General features: G+C 51.3%; 1 protein-coding gene across 8 annotated transcripts in view; it reads left to right on the forward strand.

Moving 5' to 3' along the window:
• RASGEF1C (RasGEF domain family member 1C) overlaps positions 1-21,055 on the forward strand; it is an 83,773-nt gene that overhangs the window by 51,592 nt on the left and 11,126 nt on the right. For 5 of the 8 annotated variants that reach the window (XM_082723606.1, XM_082723599.1, XM_082723604.1 and 2 more), the window contains 9 exons: positions 567-749; positions 907-1,029; positions 2,215-2,352; positions 8,659-8,859; positions 9,947-10,021; positions 17,387-17,476; positions 19,058-19,160; positions 19,655-19,734; positions 19,817-19,912. In XM_082723606.1, coding sequence (XP_082579732.1) covers positions 573-749; positions 907-1,029; positions 2,215-2,352; positions 8,659-8,859; positions 9,947-10,021; positions 17,387-17,476; positions 19,058-19,160; positions 19,655-19,734; positions 19,817-19,912 — 1,083 coding nt within the window. In that variant the 5' untranslated portion in view covers positions 567-572. Of the gene's footprint in view, positions 1-119; positions 347-564; positions 750-906; positions 1,030-2,214; positions 2,353-8,658; positions 8,860-9,946; positions 10,022-17,386; positions 17,477-19,057; positions 19,161-19,654; positions 19,735-19,816; positions 19,913-21,055 lie in introns of those variants that run through there. The other 3 variants (XM_082723600.1, XM_082723601.1, XM_082723603.1) reach the window with 3 other exon arrangements.

Here is a 21,055-nt window from a genome sequence, read left to right on the forward strand (position 1 = left end):
GGCCTGCCCCTTGGCCCCATCACCCTACGCAGCGGTGTCATCTCGGGCTCCTCTGTTGTCACCTGCCTGCTGAGTCACTTGAACACCCGTACCTTGACCGAGCACCCACTCTGTTCCAGGTGGGGGCCGGACCCTGGGGTGCAGCAGAGATTGAGCCGGGCTCAGGGACCCCAGCAAAGGAGAGAGCGTCAGAGAGCCGCAGATGTTCTGGGATCACGCCTGAGCCCTCCAGCTTTGACCAGGCCCACCCTTGAACTAATCGTCTATGTGGCCATGGGCAGGGACAATCTGTGAATTGTCTAAGCCATGCCCAAAACAACCTTCCCTGGGGGTAGGAGCAGAAAGAGTAAGTCCCTAAGTGTCTTGGACCAAGAGTGGAGGAGGGTTGGTTGCTGAGGGATGCCCTGCTGGGGGTAGGAATCACCAGCACCCCCCCCCCAAGTGATTTGTCACTGGGCTTGGATGGGCACCAAAGCTCCTGGAGGAGGCAGAATCCACCCAGCCAGGAGCCCAGAGGACCAGCAGGGCCCCAGTCCGGGTGTGTCTAATTACTCCTTTTACTGCAGACAGGCATGCCCCGGACCCTGAGCACCTCCGACATGGTCACCCCTGGCAGCCTTGGCCCATCCCCCACTGAGCCCACAGATGGCGAGCAGATTGGGCAGCCCCTCCTGGATGGGGCTCCCTCGTCAGCCTCCCTGGACACCCTGATCCAGCACCTGGTGCCCACAACCGACTACTACCCCGAGGTGGGTTACCCATCCAACGAGGAGGAGGGCCATCAGAGCGGGCTCCCTTCTACCACGCATGGGGGAGACGCTAGGGCTGGGGCTGGTCTTGGACCAGAGGGCACAGCCCTGCCATGCCCTTGTGAGCACATGTTGCCTTTCTCTGTGTCCCTTTCAGAAAGCCTACATCTTCACCTTCCTTCTAAGCTCCCGCCTCTTCATTGAGCCCCGGGAGCTCCTGGCCCGGGTTTGCCACCTGTGTATTGAGCAGCAGCAGCTGGACCAGCCGGTGCTGGACAAGGTGAGGGGCAGGACAGGGGCCCTCTGTACAGATACTCCCCTGACACATCCTTATGCATCTACCTCTTGGAGTGGCAGTAATGGTCCCCATTCTCCTGGGCAGGAGCCCGCAGGGGTTTCTGACTTGTCTGGGGCTCAGAGCTAGAAGGGACGGAGTTGGAACCTCTAACTGGGTGCTGTTTCTACTGCCCTGTGGGAGCCCCTGAGCTCACGGCACCTGGGACTCCAGAGCCTCATCAGTAGGACCCTTGCCATCTGGGATGGCTCTGCACCATCTATCTGCTCTCAGCAAACTCCATTCCACCATCCCTTCCTCTCTGAAGTGCACTGATAGCCTAGCCTTCCTCTGACCCAGCAAGATCCCGCGACCTGTGACTCTTTACAGGTATGTCCATCGGGCCCCATTGTTACAGAAATAGAAGCCCAACTACAACTGGCCTAAGACAAAGGGACTTTTCTTGGCTCACAGAACTGCAAAGTCACCAAGTACCACTGGGCTCCAGAGGCTCAAACGACCCCCATGGAAATAGGGTCTTTCTCCCTCCAATCCTCTGCTCCGTTTTCCTCGAGACCAGCCTCACCCTCACTCCGGCAGGTTCTCCCTGACCAGTGACAGGTGGCCTCTGCCACTCCAGGCTCACTATCTACTCTTCCCAATTCCAGTGGAAACAGCAAGCCATGTTCTAAATAGGTCCCAAGGAAAGTCCCGAGCTCAGTGGTTTAGCATGGGCAACATGAGCCAGTCACTGTGCAAGATGGGGGGTGTACCATCTTCTTATTGGCCAGCACCGATCTGGACCCCTGCCAGGGCGCCTGAGGCGCAGTAAGCTGACCCCTGAACCCCAAGGGCTAGGAATGAGGGGGACGGAAACCCCCAAAGCAAACTGAGATGTTATCACCACAGAGAGGGAGACGGGATGCCCAGCAGGCAAAAACAACAGAGGGTCCTGCCCCAAATGTGTGTCTGTCCCCCTTTGTCCCCCTTTGTTCCCCCATCCCTGGGTGGCCTCCCTTTGACCTGACACAGAGAAGGCACCAGGCATACCACCTTTGGCCACCAGGGGCGCTGCCGGGATAGCCCAACCCCAGCGGGGCGTGTCCAGTGCGTGTCTGACGCAGGGGCTGATGAGGCGTCGCCTCTAGGCACCCTTCACCGGGTGTGGACTCGCAGTGGCTTCCCTTGCAGGCCCGGGTCCGGAAGTTTGGCCCCAAACTGCTCCAGCTGTTGGCCGAATGGACGGAGACGTTCCCGCGGGACTTCCAGGAGGAGTCGACCATCGGGCACCTGAAGGACGTGATGGGCCGCATTGCCCCCTGTGACGAGGTAGACAAGCCTAGTGCAAGGGGTGCGCCCTGTCTGCGCCCCTGCGTCCCGGACCGAAGCCTGTTCCTGGGGCCAACCTCAGGGCTCCTGTGTGTACCTGCAGACCCTCTCACATCAGCCCTCTCCGCCCCATCAGGAAGTCAGGCCCTGCCAACCAGGCAGGGAAACCAGGCCTGTGCTCCAGGTCTGGTCTCTTGACCCCTCTCCTGCCCTGCACTCATGCATGGCATCAGATGCCAGGCCAAGGAAGGACCGACTCAGGCTCTTGCAACAGGGCCCTTGGTCAGTGACCCCTCGGGCTGGCCTGGAGGGCCCTGGTTAGGGCAGAAAAGGAAACAGCCACCCCCTCCCCTCCACTGTAGTTAAAACCACATTGCAAAGTAAAGGGAGCCCTTGTGACTTGGAAGGCAGCCAGTGGGTTGGGCATCAGGTACTCCACTCCCTGCCCCGTTCTCCCGGCTGCATTACTCTGGGGAAGGCGCTTCGAGGTAAAAGGAGAACAGATCCCCACCTCTCAGGACCAGGGTCAGAATACAGAGACGGACCCCACAGAGGGGAGGGAGGTCTCCTGGTACACTTAGAAGGGACAGGTTTATCGGAATCTCCAGGATGATTCTGTGGCCAGCACTGATGCTGCTTCCCCTAGGAGAGTATTGCGGGGAATGCAGATCAGTTTCCCTGGGAGGAGGCCGAATGTGGCAAGCTGGTAAGCTAGTCGTGGGCCTGAAAGTGGGTCTGGACATGGCAGAGCCCAGTGCTTGTGAAACAAAGGAAAACTGTGAAGGCGGGATGGCAACAGGGATCCATAAAGCGGAGAGGGCGACCTTGCCTGTGGGCCACATCACATGGCAGACAAGTGACTTAGCCGCTCTGAGGGCTCGGTGAGATGAGGGTCATCTCTTCCTGCTCCTCTTCCTCCTCCTCTGCATCCAATCCACCTGGGGATCCTGACTCTTGGCTTAGGATGCAGCAGGAAATGGGGTCAGAGAAGGAAGGCTCTATGATTGCATGACTTAGGAGGGGTGGGTAGAAGCAGGGAGGGAGATGCTGGCTGACCAGATAGATAGAGAGTTGGCTACCTTGATAGATGGGTGGAGGGGGGATGATAGATGTTAGGTATTCTGATAGGCAGATGGATTTTTGGTGTGAGTGGTTGTGAAAAGATTGATGGGTAGGTGGGGCGGTGGGTAAATGGACATACGGGAGGATTAGAGGGTGGGTAGGGGGATGGATGAATGCGGATGGTTGGATGGGTGGGTGAGTGGTTGGGTATAAGAATGGATGAGTGGATGAATGGATGGATAGGTGAGTGGGTATATGGGTGGGTGGTTGAGAGGAGGGGTAAATAAGGATAGATAGGTGGAGGGATGAATAAGGATGGATGGTGACTAAGGAGGGATGGATAGATGAGTAGATAGAAGAATGGATGGATGGATGGATGGATGGATGAATAAGGATGAATGGGTGGGTGAATGGATGGATCTGAAGGTGGGGGGCTGTATAAAAGGGGAGATGGGCAATAGCAGAGGGGTGGACGCATGGATGGTTGGATGGAGTGGAGTTGGGTTCTCAGGGGGAGAAGAGTCCAGTCTCCTGCTTCAGCACCTTCTCCTCAGGAGATCTCCAGCAGAATGAGATCCGAACCACTGACAAGACAGAATCATCCCCCCTTGTCAGGCCTGCCTCTGCCATTGGCAAAACCATTTCCTGTCCTTCCAACTGCAGTGGTGGGATTGGTGTAAGTCCTGGGATGGTTTCTGAGGGAAACCGAGCCTCCTCGCCAACCTCTTGAGAAGCTGTCAGGCCTACCACCAGGGCCGTGTTAGGGAGTCTTTTCTCACCACCCCATGGATGAGAAATGAGTGAGGCCTAGGAATGACTGTTGAGAGCTGCCATCCCCCAGATGTGGGCTTTTGGAGCAGACATAATTCATCTGAGGCATTCTCATTCCTTACCTTGGGATTCAGTTAGGTGTGCTGGGTGGTGTGGGCCGAAATGGGGGTGCTCCCTTGTGTCTTTGAGATCCCCAAGTTGTCCTTGCCCAGAAAGCACCCACTCCAAAGGGCATGTCCTCTGGGTGCTGCCTCCCTTCCCCCCGAAGGTGGGATGGACCCCACCTGAAGGTGGACCATGGGCTGCTCCTCTCCCAGCATAGAGCACAAGGGCTCAGCCTGGAAAGGAGCTGGTGACCGGTCTGATCAGGCGGGGTCACTGTAGGACTCAGAGTATGGGGTCCAGGTCAGAGCACCTGAGCCCCCTCAGACCCCAGCTCAGAAACCACAGCTATGTAACCTCGGGCAAGGTGCTTCCCCTCTCTGAGACTCGGTTTCCTCCTCAGCAAAACAGGATAATCATCACCATCAGACAACTTTGTAGCGAAGAGTCCCAGCAGTCACGTGTGTTCTTACCTCAGCACTTGGTCAATGTGAGCTGTGATGGGGAACGAATTATTTCCAGAATTCAGGTGTACAGGGCTTTTACTTCAATGGGTACAGAGTTCTTATTGTGGAACATTTCAAGCATACACAAACAAAGAGAAGAACAACCCTGAACTCCCACACATGCATCACCCAGGCTCAACAATTAATCAACATTTTGCCAGATTCACTTCTTCTCTCCCTTCCCACACTTCCCCCCTCCCTCCAAATTATTTTTAAACATTGTATCTTTGGCTCCAAAAATATTTCATCATTTTCCTGTAAAAGATTTCTCACACAGGGACCGGATCAAATGAGTAAAATGCCGCGCCCAAATCAGCAAAATGAGCACGAGTGTTTTCAGAGTACATCTTTGGGCCGGTTCCTTAACCTCTCTGAGCCCTCACTGTCTTTGCATAAAGAGGGAGGGTGATAAGGGCTGTGAGATAACAGTGGGACTCAGGGAAGGAGAGGAAACAGTACATGGCCAGGGGCAAGGGGGCTTCCCCATCAGAGGGCTGGGAAAGGTGACACTGCCCTCTTACCTGCTGCTCCCCATCCCGAACTCTCTTGATCTCCCAGCACGGCCCTCCACCTCTCAGCATCTGGGAACAAAAGGCCTTAGAGGAGCTGAGAAGGCCCTTCTCCATGAATGAACATGGCCACTGCATCGAGGACACCTGCTCGGGGCCACCCTGTGCTAGGCAGGGGACCTGCCGTGGAGGGGCTGTCCATAGGTTGGACTCAGCAGTGTTGGCTCAGGGAGGCCAGTGCCAAGGCTGAGGGGTGGAAGCTAGGGGAGTCCCCAAGGTCACAGCTGCACTAAAGGGCAGCTGCAGAAGAAGCTGATACCATGGGCCCTCCTCGGGGATGGCCTTGCTTTCCCATTTCCATGACTATCTGCTGGGCTGACCCTGCTGCCCTCAGAGGCGCCCCCACGCAGCCCCCTGAGGGCACAGGGGTTGGGAAGCTAACACAGAAAACAAAGGGGTGTCTGCCTGTGTGGGTTGGGCTAAGCCCTTTGCAAGGCACCCTGGGCTGGCTCAGGTGGGATATTCAAGAACTCCAAAGGACAGAGGCCCTCGACTGTCCAGCCAGAAATGAGTTCTAACCATGAATGGCCAGGAGGCACCTGGGGAGCCACAGTCTTCACCCTGGATGACTTCTGTACTTGAAACCCAGCTCTGCGTACCTGGCAGGTGGCTCTGGAATTGGATGGCATTACCAGGCTAAGAGAGGTAGAGCTCTGCTGTGCTTGGCGTCCCCCGTGCTCTGGAGCGTGCATTCCTGACAGGGACAAGGGACAGCCTCAGCATCCTCAGAGCTCGGTCTCTGGGTCTGCTCAGATGTACCTAGATCTCTCAGCCTCTCTCCACAAGGGTGTAGGACTCATGAGAAAATGAGAGAGGAACCAGCACACACCATCCCTCTATTCAGAATGGGGTACAGAAGATTCGGGAAAGAACCAACAGATGAGCTTGAGGTCAACACTGCCGGTGGATTCTGAAGGAATTCTCAGGCAGAAAATGATCATCATTGGGAGTGCATATATTGGTTTAGAAGAAACAAGTCTTCCAAAATCATCTGTGTATTTTTAAAATAGGGTAAGTCTGTGGTTCTGTCAGACTCTAGGCACAGACACGCTGTGCCCTCGACTTCAGGAGGGCTCCACGGTCTATACCAGTGAGGCAGGCCAGCTAGAACCAGGGAAAGGCCACGTTCATCCAGTCGGTACATCGTGTCTGTGAACCCCTCCCAGGTCCTTCATGCTGGAGACAAGCAGATGGTGACCTGGTGTAATCTGCATGTGGCTGGTAGAGCAGAGAGAGGAGATGCACAATCATTTGATCAAGGCTTGGCCAAGGGTGGGAAGGAAGCCCAGTGCTCTGAGGTCGCAACCATGAGAAGAACATAGAAGAGAGAGAGGGCTGCACAGGCCCTCCTGGGGTCACCCCTTGGGGTGAGAGCCAGGGGAAGGGGCTGGAGGGATGGAGAAGTGGCCTGGATCTGGAGCACTGACAAGGGGGACAGAGGCCATGTGGAGGCCATTGAGTGTGGCCAGAGCTGACCTCAGGACCCCTGAACCCCATGGAACTTCTGTCTTTGCAAAGGAAGTGGTGTATTTAAAGGAAGGGGGATGCAGAGGTTAGATGTGCGTTTTCAACAGACATCTCTGGCTGTGGACTGGAGTGAAGGGAGCCCGACAGGGATGCAGGTGGCCCTCCGAGGGCCTGCAGCAGAGACAAAGCATGCGGATTGCAGAAAGCAAAATCAGGAGGGTCGGCGATGGGGCAGGGGGGCTGTGTGGGAGATGGTGCTTGAGGATGGTCCCGGCCTGAGCACCGGATGCGAGTGCTTCAGTTGCTCCAGTCACTGAGACAGCAATGCGGACAGAGGCGGCACCTCTGGGCAAGGGGAGCAAGATGGCCCCTTGCACACGTTGGGCTGAGGTGGCCCCTTGGCCATGTGGCTCTGGAGAGCTGAGAAGAAGCTGCACGTGAGAGATGAATGTTGTCCACACAGAGACTGAATGATGCTCTGGATGACCCAGCATACCCAGGACCAAGGGACAGACAGCAGGGGAGGGGTCCCAGACGTTGGTGGGGTGGGGAGATCTCCAGCACGGAAGGATGGTGCAGGTGAGCTTGCCAACAGTCCGAGGCAGGAGGAACCGGAAGCAGATGCAGCCTGAGAGAGGGCCCCAGGCTTTGCTGACAGACTGAGTGAGGAGAGAGATGGGAGGAGGTGGTGCGGGTGTCAAGATTCACAAGATGGACCCAACTCCTGTGAAGACCTGACCAGCAGCTTGATAACCACACTCTTGGAGCTGCAGAGCTGAGAGGGGCTGCTCCTTCCGCAGGCGATGGATGGAAGGAAGACTTGGACCTCAGTTTACCGACATACCATCCAGCTGAGCAGTGTGCCTGGCCCCTGGGGCTCTGGGAGCAAGAGCTAGAGTTCGGATACACCCACCCCTGTGCCCAAGCCAGTTCCTCAGTTTGTTGGAGCTGAATCAACCTCTGGGTGGGGGAGGTCCAGCTGACAAGTTAGGGGGCTCTGTCTATGGATTAGTGACCAACCCCTTGGGAATGGTGGGCCTCAAGTTTCGTAAACACAGCCAGTCTAATGGTGCCTTCCTCGAGAAATGGGGATTTCTGAAGGGGGAATAATCCATTTCCCTGTTGGATATGGAAGGTGGGTGCCCCTCCTGCAGGGTGGGGGAGCACAGCCTCTCTTCCCTGCACCCCATCCAGGACAGCCCAAAGCAAGCATATATCTGTCCGAGCTGCATGGTGAGACACTTTTGTTTGCGAAAGTGGTTAGTAAAGGCCCGCCAGGGGCCCAGAGCCAGACCCTGCTCTGCCCACAGAGAGGGGACCATGCAGGCTTCCCTACCCCCCGGCAAGCTGTCGCTCTAGTGGGGCAGTAAACTGCCCTGGTCATCTCCCACAGTGGCCCCATAGGGAAGTCACATCGGGTGACCTGGGCAAGTGCTGCTAGGGCACAGATAGGAAGGCCTCTCAGAGTCGGGAGAGTGGAGGGGGTCCCCAGGGCGGGGTTGGGGCAGAGCCCATTCCACGTCTCCCTCCTTTCTCCCTGCTTCTATCTCCCTGGCAGAGAGCCTGTCCCACTGCCTGTCCCCAGCCTGTCCCACTGCCTAGAGAGCAGGAGCAGCCCCCAGACCCTGGTCGCCCTCCCCGACGGGCTCCTCTGAGCTCCTACTGGTTATCCTATAGCCTTTCCCTGCCACCCTGGGCTGGGTCCTGCTTCAGGGCGGACACGGGGGTGGGCACAGCCAGCCACAGCTCACAACCCGGCTGGCTCAGAGGCTAGACATGAGGAGATGGGTGTTCGGGCCTGAACTCCTCTCTTTCCACCTCCTCTCCAGACATACCGAAAGAGGATGCAGCAGCTCCTACAGGCTCTGCACCAGAAGCTGGCTGCACAGGGCCAGGGCCCAGAAGACCTTCTGGGTGCCGACAAGCCCATCTCCTACAGGACCAAGCCACCCGCCTCCATCCACCGGGAGCTCCTCGGCGTCTGCAGTGACCCCTACACTCTGGCCCAGCAGCTCACCCATGTGGAGTTGGTGAGCAGGCCTGGGCCCTCCTCTAGCCAGACCAAGAGCCAGGAACAACTGAGGACCAGCCATCCCTGGCCTCCTGCCTGGTGTCCATGTAACCCCGGGGCTTGAGCCTATCACAGCAGGGCCAGCCAGGCACCTCCAGGGTGCCCTGGCTCTGGGATGGTCTCTCACCATTCCAGCAGGAGGGTTGGATATGCTGGGCCTGCCCAGCTTGGACCCTGGGCCTGCCTAAGAGTCTGGGCCCTGGACAGAGGAACTGGGTTCAAATACTGGCTCTGCCACCACCTGCTGTGTGAGCTTTGCACTGCGAGTGCCTTCTCTAACAAGGCCTCAGTTTCCCCATGTAGGACTCGCAGACATACTGAGTCCAGACCCCAGTCTGGCCTCCCACATGTTGGATTCCTTAAAGGTGCAGAGGCTGAGGGGCCTGCCCCAGAGAGAGGGGAGGTGGGGCCGTGGGTCTTCTCTTTTAAACCTCCACCATTACCTGCCTCCTTAGCGCAGTAGGCAGCGCGTCAGTCTCATAAACCTCTACCATTTATGGCTCTCTTACTGTTTCCGGCACAATATTCAGAACTTAACCCCCACTGTCTCATTTCGTCTTCCCCCATCATGCCGGGGAGGTGCTATTATTATTCCTTTTGCTCCAATGAGGAAACTAAGGCCCAGAGAGGTAAAGAGACTTGCCTGAAGTCACACAGTAGAAGGGACAGAGCCAGGATTTGAGTCTGACCCGGACCTCACCTGGAGGGAGCAGGTTGTTTCAGTTACCCAGTTTCGAGCCGGGATTCTTGGGTCTCGAATCTCCTAAGCACGCCCTATGGGGACCTTGCCTTCTGCCCCCCCCCATGAGCTTCGGCAGCCCCTGGACATGGGAAAAGAGGGGTGCCTCCTTCGGGATGGTTTCAAGCTCTGTGACAACCCAGAATGGGGTTGTGGAGCCCTAGGGAGAAGGGAAGCTGTCCAGAGACCATCCTGGATGGGCTGAGAGGCAGGGAGCCCGCAGAAGTACCATGCCAGGCCCTGGGTGGGCACCTCCCTTCCCACACCTTCCTCCCTTTCCCGACTCCTCTTCTCCCTTCTGGTGCAGGAACGGCTACGGCACATCGGGCCTGAGGAGTTTGTCCAAGCTTTTGTGAACAAGGACCCTTTGGCCAGCACAAAGGTAGAAGGCCCTTGGACAGGCTGTTCCACCAGTGACCCCAACCCACTGGCCTCTCTGGGGAACTCCATGAGTGTCAGCTGGGCGAGCTTCCGAGGGGCCCGGGGCAGAGCCAATGGGCTTTGAGGGGTTCCGTCCATTCCACCCGCGCTCCTCCAGCCCAGCAGCCCTGAGTCCTGGGGAAGCCAGCCGGTCACCCGCCCCACCCCCAGCGAGGGCGGAGGGCGGGGGGGGGGGCGGGGCGGGGACCAAGGGCCCAGGTTGGGAGGAGAGTGGAGCGCATCCCAAGCTCTCCTGGCGCGTTTCGGCGGGCGCTGGTGCCCTCCAGCGGCCACCTGGGGTAGTGCGCGCTCGTGCGCCCCTCCCAGTAAAAAAATACGAGCGAGCGTCTAAGGGATGCAGGAGCCCCTGGGGCCACGAACTGTGGACAGAAGCGGGATTTCGGGTTTGCCGCTCCTCTGTCAGAACCCAACCATTAGGATGCCTGGTGCTTATCAACCGGGTGCACTTCGAATCTTGCATCTTGCATCTTGAATGGATCCTTTGCCCGTGCATGATTTTAATAACATCATATCTTGGTCGTTTGGAAATGACACTCAAATGACACTCTTCTGCCTTCTGGTGTAATTAAAGAGGAGCAACTACTTAGGAATGCGTTTTCACCTCTTGGATAAGCGGGGACAAAACACGGGGGGTGTGTAGGGAAGGACACATTCACATACACGGCTGGTGGGAAGACTGGCCCTGCCCTTTTGGGGGGGGCACTTTGACAATAGTATCAGTGCTTGAGATGTACACCCTTGACCTCAACTTTCAACACCTCGTAATTTAGCGTGTGGTTATACACACCCATACACAAAGATGCATGCATAGAGGTATTTGGGATGTACTGTGGGAATCATGGCCAAAGGTTGGAAGCAACCCAGCTTATCATCCGCAGGGGCTCGATTACAAATTACACGTCCACACATGTAATGCTCTGGATCTATTACAAAGAATAAGAGTGGCTAGAAGTAGAGAATGATCTCCCAGATCCATCACAGAGAGAAAAAAACTAGAGCAAGGAGCAATGGCAAAGAGGATGTGGCCATTTGTGTAACAACAACAACAAAAAAGAGGGTGCGTCATACCTGTTTGTACAACACATGCGTGTACACAATCACTGGGTACTCTTGGGAGCCCCACACGAGCACGGGGGTTGGAGTGGGAAGGAGGCTTGGCTGCTCCCAGCATGTTGTTTTTGAGGTTCGGTTTTGATTATGGGTTTGGTTTTTGGCCATCTCTAAGGATTATTTTTTATCGTGAAGTGCATCAGAGATTGTCCATGACCTCTCTTTGCCCACTCTACGGTAGAGGAAGGTGTATGGTTGTTTCCAGCCTCTTGCTATTATAGATACTGCTGCTGTGAACATTCTTCCATGTTTCCCTGACATCGGTGCATATTTTTCTAGGGCATCAGTTCTCAAATGACTTGGTCTTAGGACCACTTTATACTCCTAAAAATTACAAAGGGCCCCAAAGAACTTTTGCTTATGTAGATCACATCTACCAATATTCATCAGATTAGCCATTGCAACTGATAATATTTAAAAGATTTATTCCAGATAGCAATAATAACCTATCATATGTTCACTTCAGTAATATATTTTAATAACTAGATTTCCCAAAGTAAAAAAAAAAAAATTACAGGGAAGAGTGGTACTGTTTTACAGTATTTGTACAAATCTCTTTAATGACCAACACAACTAAAAGAGAACTGGAGTCTCTTATCTGCTTTGCCTTCAATCTCTTGACATATATTGTCTGGGTTGAAAAATCCAACCTCTCACAAATATGTAGTTGGAAACGGGGAGAGTGTTTTTACAGCATTTTGAGATAAGTGAATAGTTTTCTGTGATACTATGCTAAAACTCAGCAGGTGGTAGTTTTTTTTAAGATTGTTGCAATTTGGAATCTGAAAATGTATCAGTAGATTTTGAGTCCTCTGTTACATTAAAATCCATTGGTCCATCTTGCATCTTGAATGGATCTTTTGCCCGTGCATGATTTTAATAACATCATATCTTGGTCGTTTGGAAATGACACTCATATGAATACATATGAATTCACTGAACCAGGCTGATCTTCCAAATATTGGTACATTTCATTATGTGATATTTTAAAATCATATCCACTAATATTACTGATCTCATCCTTCCAGAAGAGCCTGTGGGTATTGGGAAAGTGTCAAGGTCACAGACAGGGATACGTGTCTTACAAGTTCCCAATTCTCTCTTGAAACTTTGAATTTTATCACTGACAACTAATACCATCAGTTACTTCCTTGAAGTGACAGGTTCACTTGGTTGATTTTCAAGAAAAACCCAACCAGGATGCCTGGGTGGCTTAATCAGTTAAGTGTCTGCCTCCAGTTCAGGTCATGATCTCAGGGTCCTGGAGGGGGGTTTGTTTTGTTTTACTTTCGCTTTTCATTCTCATTATTCTGTGTCTGGATGAGAAGGTGTTTTTAATTTTAACTGAATCGAATTTACTAACCTTTTCCTTTATTTTTTTTGGGGGGGGTGGGGCTTGGGAGGGGAGTTAGGAAATCCCTCCCTGCTCCCTACCCAGATCATAAAGATAATCTATGGTGTTTTCTTCAAGAAGTTTTAATATACCCTTCACATTGAAGCCTTGAATTTGAAATTCACTTTGTGGGGGCACCTGGGTGGCTCAGTGGGTTAAGCCTCTGCCTTTGGCTCAGGTCATGATCTCAGCATCCTGGAATCGAGTCCCACATTGGGCTCTCTGCTCAGCAGGGAGCCTGCTTCCCCCTCTCTCTTCTGCCTGCCTCACTGCCTACTTGAGATCCCTCTGTCAGGAAAAAAAAAAAAAAAATCTGAAATTCACTTTGTGGCTATGGCTTGAGGTCGAGATCCATGTTCGTGGTTTTCCACACAAACAGCAAGTGTTCCTGCACTACTTTTTAATGTATCATCTTGCCTGCCTGTCCTCCCTGTCAGTTCCGTCCTGTCATATGTCAAGTTTGATCTAACAAGAATAACTAGCTTATTGTGCTAACTAGTACTCCTGTCATATGTCTGTTCTGTCCCTTCGTCAGTTTTTCTATCTCTGTGTCAGTATACATCGTCTTCATGGTTGTGTGCTGGGTTTTTTTCTCCCTATCTGGTAAAACAAACCCTCCTCATTTGCAGTGACTTGGCCATTCTTGGCCCTTTGTTTTTCTATTCGAAATTTTATACCCTTTTCCAAATTCCGTGAAAAATCCTCTACTGGGATTTTGTTAGACTATATGAAATACATACCAGTTTGGGAAGAATTTTCCTCTTCGTTATACCGAGTTCCCCTGACCCATACAAATGGTGTGTCCTGCCATTTACTTAGATCTACTCCATAATACCTTTCTAATGTTTTATAACTTTCTCCGTAAAAATATTAAACAGATTGTTAGATTTTTTCCCCACTGGGTTCCTTATGCATATTTTTTGCTATTACTTATGGCATTTTCTATTGTACTTATTTCTGAACTGCTTATGTAGTTTAAAGAATGGCATTAACTTTTGTGTATCAACTGTGTATCTGATGATATTATGCATTCTTGTTGATTCTAATAGTTTTTCTGTATTCCTTGGTGTTTTTCACATAGACAATTACATCATCTGGGAATAATGGCAGTTTTGTTTCTTCCTTTCCAATCCTTATTCTTTTTATTTCTAGGGTAGTCATACAGAGAATCCTCCACTGATAAGAGTGGACATGAATAACGGGCCCTATTTTTTAAATCTCTGAAATGTTGGGATTACTAGTTATTACAGAATAACCCCACTAAGTCTGACCAATAGGATTTCTTTTTCTTGCTTATTGTGCTACTAGTACTTCTGGCAAAATGATAAAAGGAAGTGTTGCTAGCCGGCATTCTTCTTTTGTTCTGATTTTAAACAGAATGCTTTTCACATGTCACAATAGAGTATGATGTTTGCTATGAGATTTTTTTTCTCCTAGATGTCCTTATCAGCTCAAGGAAGTCCCCTGGTCCTACTTTGATGAGAGTTCTTATCATGAATCATTGTTGCATTTTATTGACTACTTTTTCTGGGTCTATTAACCTTATGTTCTCTTTTCTTTTAAACCATTAAGTAATTACTTATATAGTAGTTCCCTGCCTTATGTGTGGGGTATATGTTCCAAACCCCCCAGTGGATGCCCAAAATCATGGATGATACGAACCCTGTACATACTACACTTTTTCTTATACTCACATGCTTATGATAAGGTTTATAAATCAGGCATGGTAAGAAATTAACAAGAATAACTCATAATCAAATAGAACAATTATAACAGTATACTCTAATAAAAGTTATGTGTATGTGGCCTCTCTCTTTCTCTCTCTCTCTCAAAATAACTTATGACACTGTACTCACCCTTCTCCCTATGATGATATGAGATGGTAAGATGCCTATGGGGTGAGATGAAGTGAGGTGAATGACATAAGCACCATGATGTAGTCTTAGATAATCTTGCTTCTGGACCGTGGTTGATGGTAGGTAGTTGAAACCATGAACAACATGTCACGGAGAAGGGGGGAACTACTGTATTAGTTGTTTTCTTCTTTTTCAGTGTTGAGCCAACCTTGCATTTCTGGGATAAACGAAACTGGGTTGCAATCCTTATCTTTTTTTGTACATCCTCGGGCTGTCTGCTCTTGTTTTGTTTAGGATTTCTGCAACTAGAATCATGCGGCTGACTTTTCATTTTCCTTTCTGTTTGCTGCTCTCTTTGAAAGACTTGCCTGTTCCTGGACTATTTGGGAGAATTTGCCAGTGAACCATCCGAGCCTGATATTTCCTTTTTGGGAAGACTTTTCTATATTCATTCAAGCTTTTCCTTGTTTTAGTAATCATAGGACTATTTAGGCTTTCTGTTTCTTCTTTACTCTACTTTTTAATTTATATTTTTCCAGAAATTTGACTCAGTCCTCTTTAAGTTTTCACATTTGTAGACTCGAAGTCATTCACAACACTCTCTAGTTATCTTTTCGCTTTTTTCACATTCATATTCGCCTCTGATATTCTTTGTATTTACTTCTCTCTGTTTCTTCATCAGTCTTGCTAAGGGTTCATCAACTTTATTAGTCTTTTCAAATAAAGAGCTTCTGGCTTTGTTGATTCTATATGTTGCATCTTTCTTTACAATTTCATTTTTTTCTCTCATCTTCATTATTTCCTTCCATCTGCTTTCTTTGGATTCTTTCTTTGTTATTCTTTTTTTTTTTTTTTTAGATTTTTATTTATTTGCCAGAGAGAGAGAGAGAGAGAGAGAGTACACACAAGCAGGCAGAGAGAAAGGCAGAGGCAGAGAGAGAAGCAGGCTCCCTGCTGAGCAAGGAGCCGGATGCGGGACTCGATCCCAGGAGCCCAGGATCATGACCTGAGCTGAAGGCAGCGGCTTAACCAACTGAGCCACCCAGGTGTCCCTGTTATTCTTTTTCTAATTTTTTAAGTTGGATGCTCAGCTTGTTTTCATCTTTTCTTTCATCCTAATAAAAGTATGAAAGACTATTCATTTCTTTCTAAGTATGTTTTTTATTTGCACCCTCATAATTGTTTTTCAACATTCTCATTTTAACTTCCATGATGATTTCATCTTTGACCAATAGATTATTTTAAAATGTGCTTTTAGATTTCTGACTATTTGTAAAGAATACACATTTTTATGTGGTTGAGTGCAAGCAGGCTTCTGTAGTTGTCTGTTAATTCAACTTTGTAAGTTGTGTTGCTCAAATTTATATTTATACCTTTTTTTAATTTCTATAATCTATGAATTGCTGACTTTGTGTTAAAATCTTCCATTGTGGCAATAAGATTTGATTTCTCCCTCTAAAGGAGTTAAACCTTTCTGACTATTTGCCTCCATATTTTGAAGCTATTTTGTTGGGCACAAGCAAGGTTAGATTTGTGACATATTCATGATTAATTAAAACTTTTATCATTATGTGGTTCCCCTTGAACCTCCTCTGATGCCTTTTGCCTTAGAGTCTTTTTTTCCCTTAAAAATCTATTTTGTCTAATATTCGTACAGCTATGAATATACTCATATATTTATCATATATATATTTCAATTTTTTTACCTATATATCTTTGGGTTTGGGGCAAGCCACTTGAAAATGGCAAGTAGCTGGAGTTTTAAATTTGCAGTAATTATAATCATCAACGTACCTGGATTAGGTTTTACCACCTTCTGTGCAAGGCCTTTGCTTGTCTTCCTGCCCCTGCCCTGTCCTTTCCCTTCCTTCCTTTACTTTTTCAGATTAGTGGATCCCCTGTTCCATCTTCCTCTCTATGTATTGAAGGTCACGCTTGCAATTTCTATGTGGATATTTAAGTTAGGTTTAAACTTTTAAACTCTCATGCATTTATGCGGTTAAATATCTACATCAGTTGAAAAATTATATTTCCAAAGGCTATATGGCATAGGAAACGTTTCCTGAGGGAAAAAATGGAGATATATATACATGGTTATATTCAGATAGGATACACACATAGAGTTGACTGTCATTACTTATGGGAATTGATTATATCCCATGATGTCATCATGAACATGGAATTAGCAAATACCACTGCTCCCAAGGGAAATACAGACTTAGGTTCCTTGCAAGCCTCCCAACCACATTTGCATCTGCCAGTCCTTACATAGACTTGCACTGCGTGTGTTTTGGCTCAAAGACACCTTATTTAATATATCTTGTTCTTCCAGTGACATTGAACTCATAGCCAGCAGCGCCATGACTCATGTGTAGGTACGGCTTATCTAACACATTTTTCTCCTCAGGGCCCATCACAGCTGTTGTGTGCTTAGGAACTACAGCGCTGTGCTTGGAGCCACTTTAAGCAGGGAACCCACCATCACACTGAATAGACCACCCAAAAAAAGACAGTTGTTCACGGTACAGGAGCTGAAATAAGGCACGTTGTCACTTAGCTCAGTCTCAGCTGGGAACACACAGGCACTTTGGGTGACTCTGCCACTGGGGACATGCCACTCTGCACCATGAATGACAGTGAAAGAGACATGAGTAATGATTTGGGGTTACAAATGTATTTTGAGGAAGCAGACAGATTCATAAATATAGAATCCATGAATAGTGACAACCAGCTGTGTTGGGGGGTGTGTATTTACATACGTACTTAAATTATATCTTTGAATTATAGAAAAAAGACCTGAAGGATAGACATCAAATCATGGGTATTTGTGGATGGTTTTGAGGTCCCAGCATTTTCCTGATGATCTATGAGAATGATCAATGAACTGACATAATGTTCCAAAAGTTATTGACAGCAAGGCTGAGTGTGGTCCTTGTGTCTTTCCCAGCCTTGTTTCAGTGACAAGACCAACAATCTGGAGGCTTACGTGAAATGGTTCAACAGACTGTGCTACCTTGTGGCGACTGAGATCTGCATGGTGCGTTGAAAGCTGGGGGGCATGAGCCAGCATAGCCCAGGGTGGCAGGGGACATGATATAGCATAGCCCAAGGTGGCCAGAGGCATGACCTAGCATAGCCCAAGGTGGCAGGGGCTGGCGGGACCTACCTGGGAGGGAATCAGAAGGGTATCTTGAGCCTGTTGGTGTCCAAGGCCAGAATGAAGCTGGACACCTCTCTGGGACAGCAGGTGTCACCCAGCTTGCCTGCAGTGACCTTTCCCTCTGGGCAGAGCCTGGCACGGATCCACTGGACTCCAGCATGGGACATCAGAGACCACTTGCTGAGGGTTTGAGAAGTGGTTTATTGCTCTGCCAGGTGGCTCTGCTCCCTCCATCTGTGCCTGTCTGTATTGGGGAGCCTGGCCTGCAGCCATGCTGAGCTTGGCTCTCAGGATTTAGAGTAGAAATGGACCAACATTGCAGGACTAACCTGTAAAAATTGGGAGACTGCACATCCAAAGCCCAGGTCTCCAGCTTCTCCCAGAAAGCAGGATGTCTTGTCAGTACTGAGACAGAGGCACGTGACACCAAGGCATGATCCTTCAGGGCCAGACCCTGTGTGCCCTCTTCTCTTCCTTGGAGGGCAGGGAGCCTCCTCCAAGCACCCTGTCAGCATCGGGTGAAGCCCTGGGGTCATTTGTATCCAGGAAAGATTGGAGGCAACACAAGTGCCAACTGGTGCTCTCCAGGAGCAAATGCTGAGATAGAAATTGGAGTAACAGAGAAAGGGGCAGAAGCAGAGCCATTCAGAAGAAGCTGGTCTGCGATGCCTTGGCCTCGGGAGTGCTTCTTGCTGAGGGCCACCAGTGGCTGGAATGCTTGGCCTCTGGCCCCCCTCCTTGCTTGGCCATTGCTGTCACTGTGCAGGCTCCCCGGGAAGGACAGAAGGACCTCAGGGAGGGAGGCTTTCCAAGGGGGTTTGGGCAGCTTGTCTCACTCTTCTTGGTAAAGACCAGTGTGGCGCAGAAGTAAGCAAGCAAGAACACCAGGGTCCATCCTGCATTTTCATCTCTGGCCTGGCAGCCCAGAGGGGGCTTTGCTCAGGCCAAGCTGGACTGAATGGGATTGAACCCTCCTGGGAGTTGGGAAGTGCCTTAGCACAAGACAGCCCAGCGGGTGGCATGGTTTGCTAGAGGCCGTGGGAGAAGTCACAGTCCCAAGCACATGGCCATAAACTAGGGGTGAGATCACGCAGTCATTCAACAGAAAACAGGGGAGGGCCTGCTCCGGGGACAGGGCCTGGGTCTGTGTGTGGCCCCAGGATGGGGAGAGCAAGCATGGTGCTGCGTGGGGACAGGAAGGAGCTGTGGACAGGGTGCTGGAACCGGACCCGGAGAGAGGGCAGATTGGTGTCTCAAGCATGGCAGGCAGCTCCTCTGCCCCATGTGGGCTCTGCTGGGCCTGCCCAGGGCGTGCTGAGACCCTGAGCCCTCGGGCTACAGACTGCCCCAGCATCAAGCCACTCAGCTGTGCACAGGTCTGAGAGAACGGTGACAAGTGACTGACCTCATGACGCGCTGGGGACTGTCCCCACTGAGGCTCGGCTGCTCTGTCCCCAGCCAGCCAAGAAGAAGCAGAGGGCCCAGGTGGTGGAGTTCTTCATCGATGTAGCCCGTGAGTGCTTCAACATTGGCAACTTCAACTCTCTGATGGCCATCATCTGTGAGTAGGCCAGCGGGCCCTGGGCCTTGCTGGGAGTGCCCCCAGAGAGTCTGGAGCGGGCACCCACGGGTGGGCAGGGTGCAAGCCAGGGTGCTCTTCAGAGCAGGACAGGTGTTGCTGGGCCCAGAGGTCCTGGAGAGGAGTCCCCACTTTGAGGCAAGCTTGACCTCTTCAGGGGACTTTATGAGGACTTGGCCATGTGTTCCCAGATCCAGGGAGAGCAGTGCCCCAAAGCAGACACTGGTCATGGTGTGGGAACAGGAGCCTGCGCACACAGCAGCCAGGCTCTCCGGGACACAGTGTCCATCAACACCCACAGTGTCCATCAACACCCCCCCCCCATGTGGCTGTCTGCAGCAGGCTTAGTCTCAGTCAGGGGCAGCCAGAGGGGCTGGCCTGGTGGAGCCATCCCCAGACCCCCTGCCCGAGGGAGTAAGCAGACCGGTGCAGCTCGGGGATTCTCCCCTGCCCCAGCTCCACCCTTCCTCTTCCAGCCGGCATGAACATGAGCCCCGTCTCCAGGCTGAAGAAGACCTGGGCCAAAGTGAAGACAGCCAAGTTCTTCATCCTCGAGGTGAGCAAGGCTGCTGGGCTGCCGGCTGGCCCTGGCCAGCCCTGGGATGCAGCTGCCCCAATGCCTCCTTGTGTCCTTCTAGCACCAGATGGACCCAACTGGGAATTTCTGCAACTACAGGACAGCCCTGCGGGGGGCAGCCCACCGCTCCCTGACTGCCCACAGCAGCCGGGAGAAGGTAAGTCAGAGACCTGCCCGGCCTTCAGAGCTCCTCTCTAACCACCCCACCCCCACCCCCGGCCCAACTCAGCCCCAGGTGGGCTATATCAGAGAGCCTGGATGCCAACTCCCAGGTCACCTGGTCCACCCCCACCTCCGCCCTTCTGCAGCATCTGTATAGACAACCATGCTCCTTGCATGCCTCTAATATGCGGGACTCACACCACGTTTATTTCATTTTGCTGCATTCTCCTCTAACCTCCAACAACCTGTGGGCTGTCTTGTGCTGAGCCACTTCCCAACTCCCAGGAGGGTTCAATCCTGTTCAGTCCAGCTTGGCCTGAGCAAAGCCCCCTCTGGGATGCCAGGCCAGAGATGGAAATGCAGGAAGAACCCTGGTGTTCTTGCTTGCTTACTTCTGCGCCACACTGGTCTTTACCAAGAAGAGCCCGTGCCACGCAGCTCTTACTGGTAGGAAGTGCTTCTTTATTGAGCTAGGGTTGTCCTCCCTGGAGCACTATGCAGAGTGAGAGTGAGGGTGCTCCCTCTTTTTCTTTTCCTTTTTTTTTTTTTAACTTTTCTTTAAGAGAGAGAGCACACGGGCAGGGGGAGGGACAGAGGGAGAGAGAGGGAATCTCAAGCAGACTCATCACTGAGCACAAAGCCCGACGTGTGGCTCGATCTCATGACCTTGAGATCATGACCTGAGTTGAAATCAAGTCGGACACTCAGCTACTAGCTGAGCCACCCAGGCCCCCCTTCCCTCTTCTACCCACCAGTCCTTCAGCGCCCCCAGACCCCTTTCTGCCTTCAAAACCAACAGACCAGTCCTGCCCCCGACCCTCTGCTCTACTCCAGTCTCCAGCCCCACGGGTGGGCAGGGTGCAAGCCAGGGTGCTCTTTGGTCCCTGAACAGTTTCATTTATCAGAGTCCCTTCTGTTTAGGATCACATTGTCTCCAAGTGCATAGTGTCTTCCACCTCCTTACTCCAAATGTAAGACCTTCACTGATGGAGCCTTAGATCACAGTCACAATTTTGGCACTGAGTGAACCGAGCCTCTCACTTACTAAAACTGCCTTTTCACAGGCTCTGTTGTTCTACATTTGCATTTGGAGAGGGGGAGGTGCCTTTGCAGACCCTGGTCAATTTTATTTGTCTCC

Source organism: Mustela nivalis (genome assembly GCF_964662115.1).
Source record: "Mustela nivalis genome assembly, chromosome: 3".
Taxonomy (NCBI): domain Eukaryota; kingdom Metazoa; phylum Chordata; class Mammalia; order Carnivora; family Mustelidae; genus Mustela; species Mustela nivalis.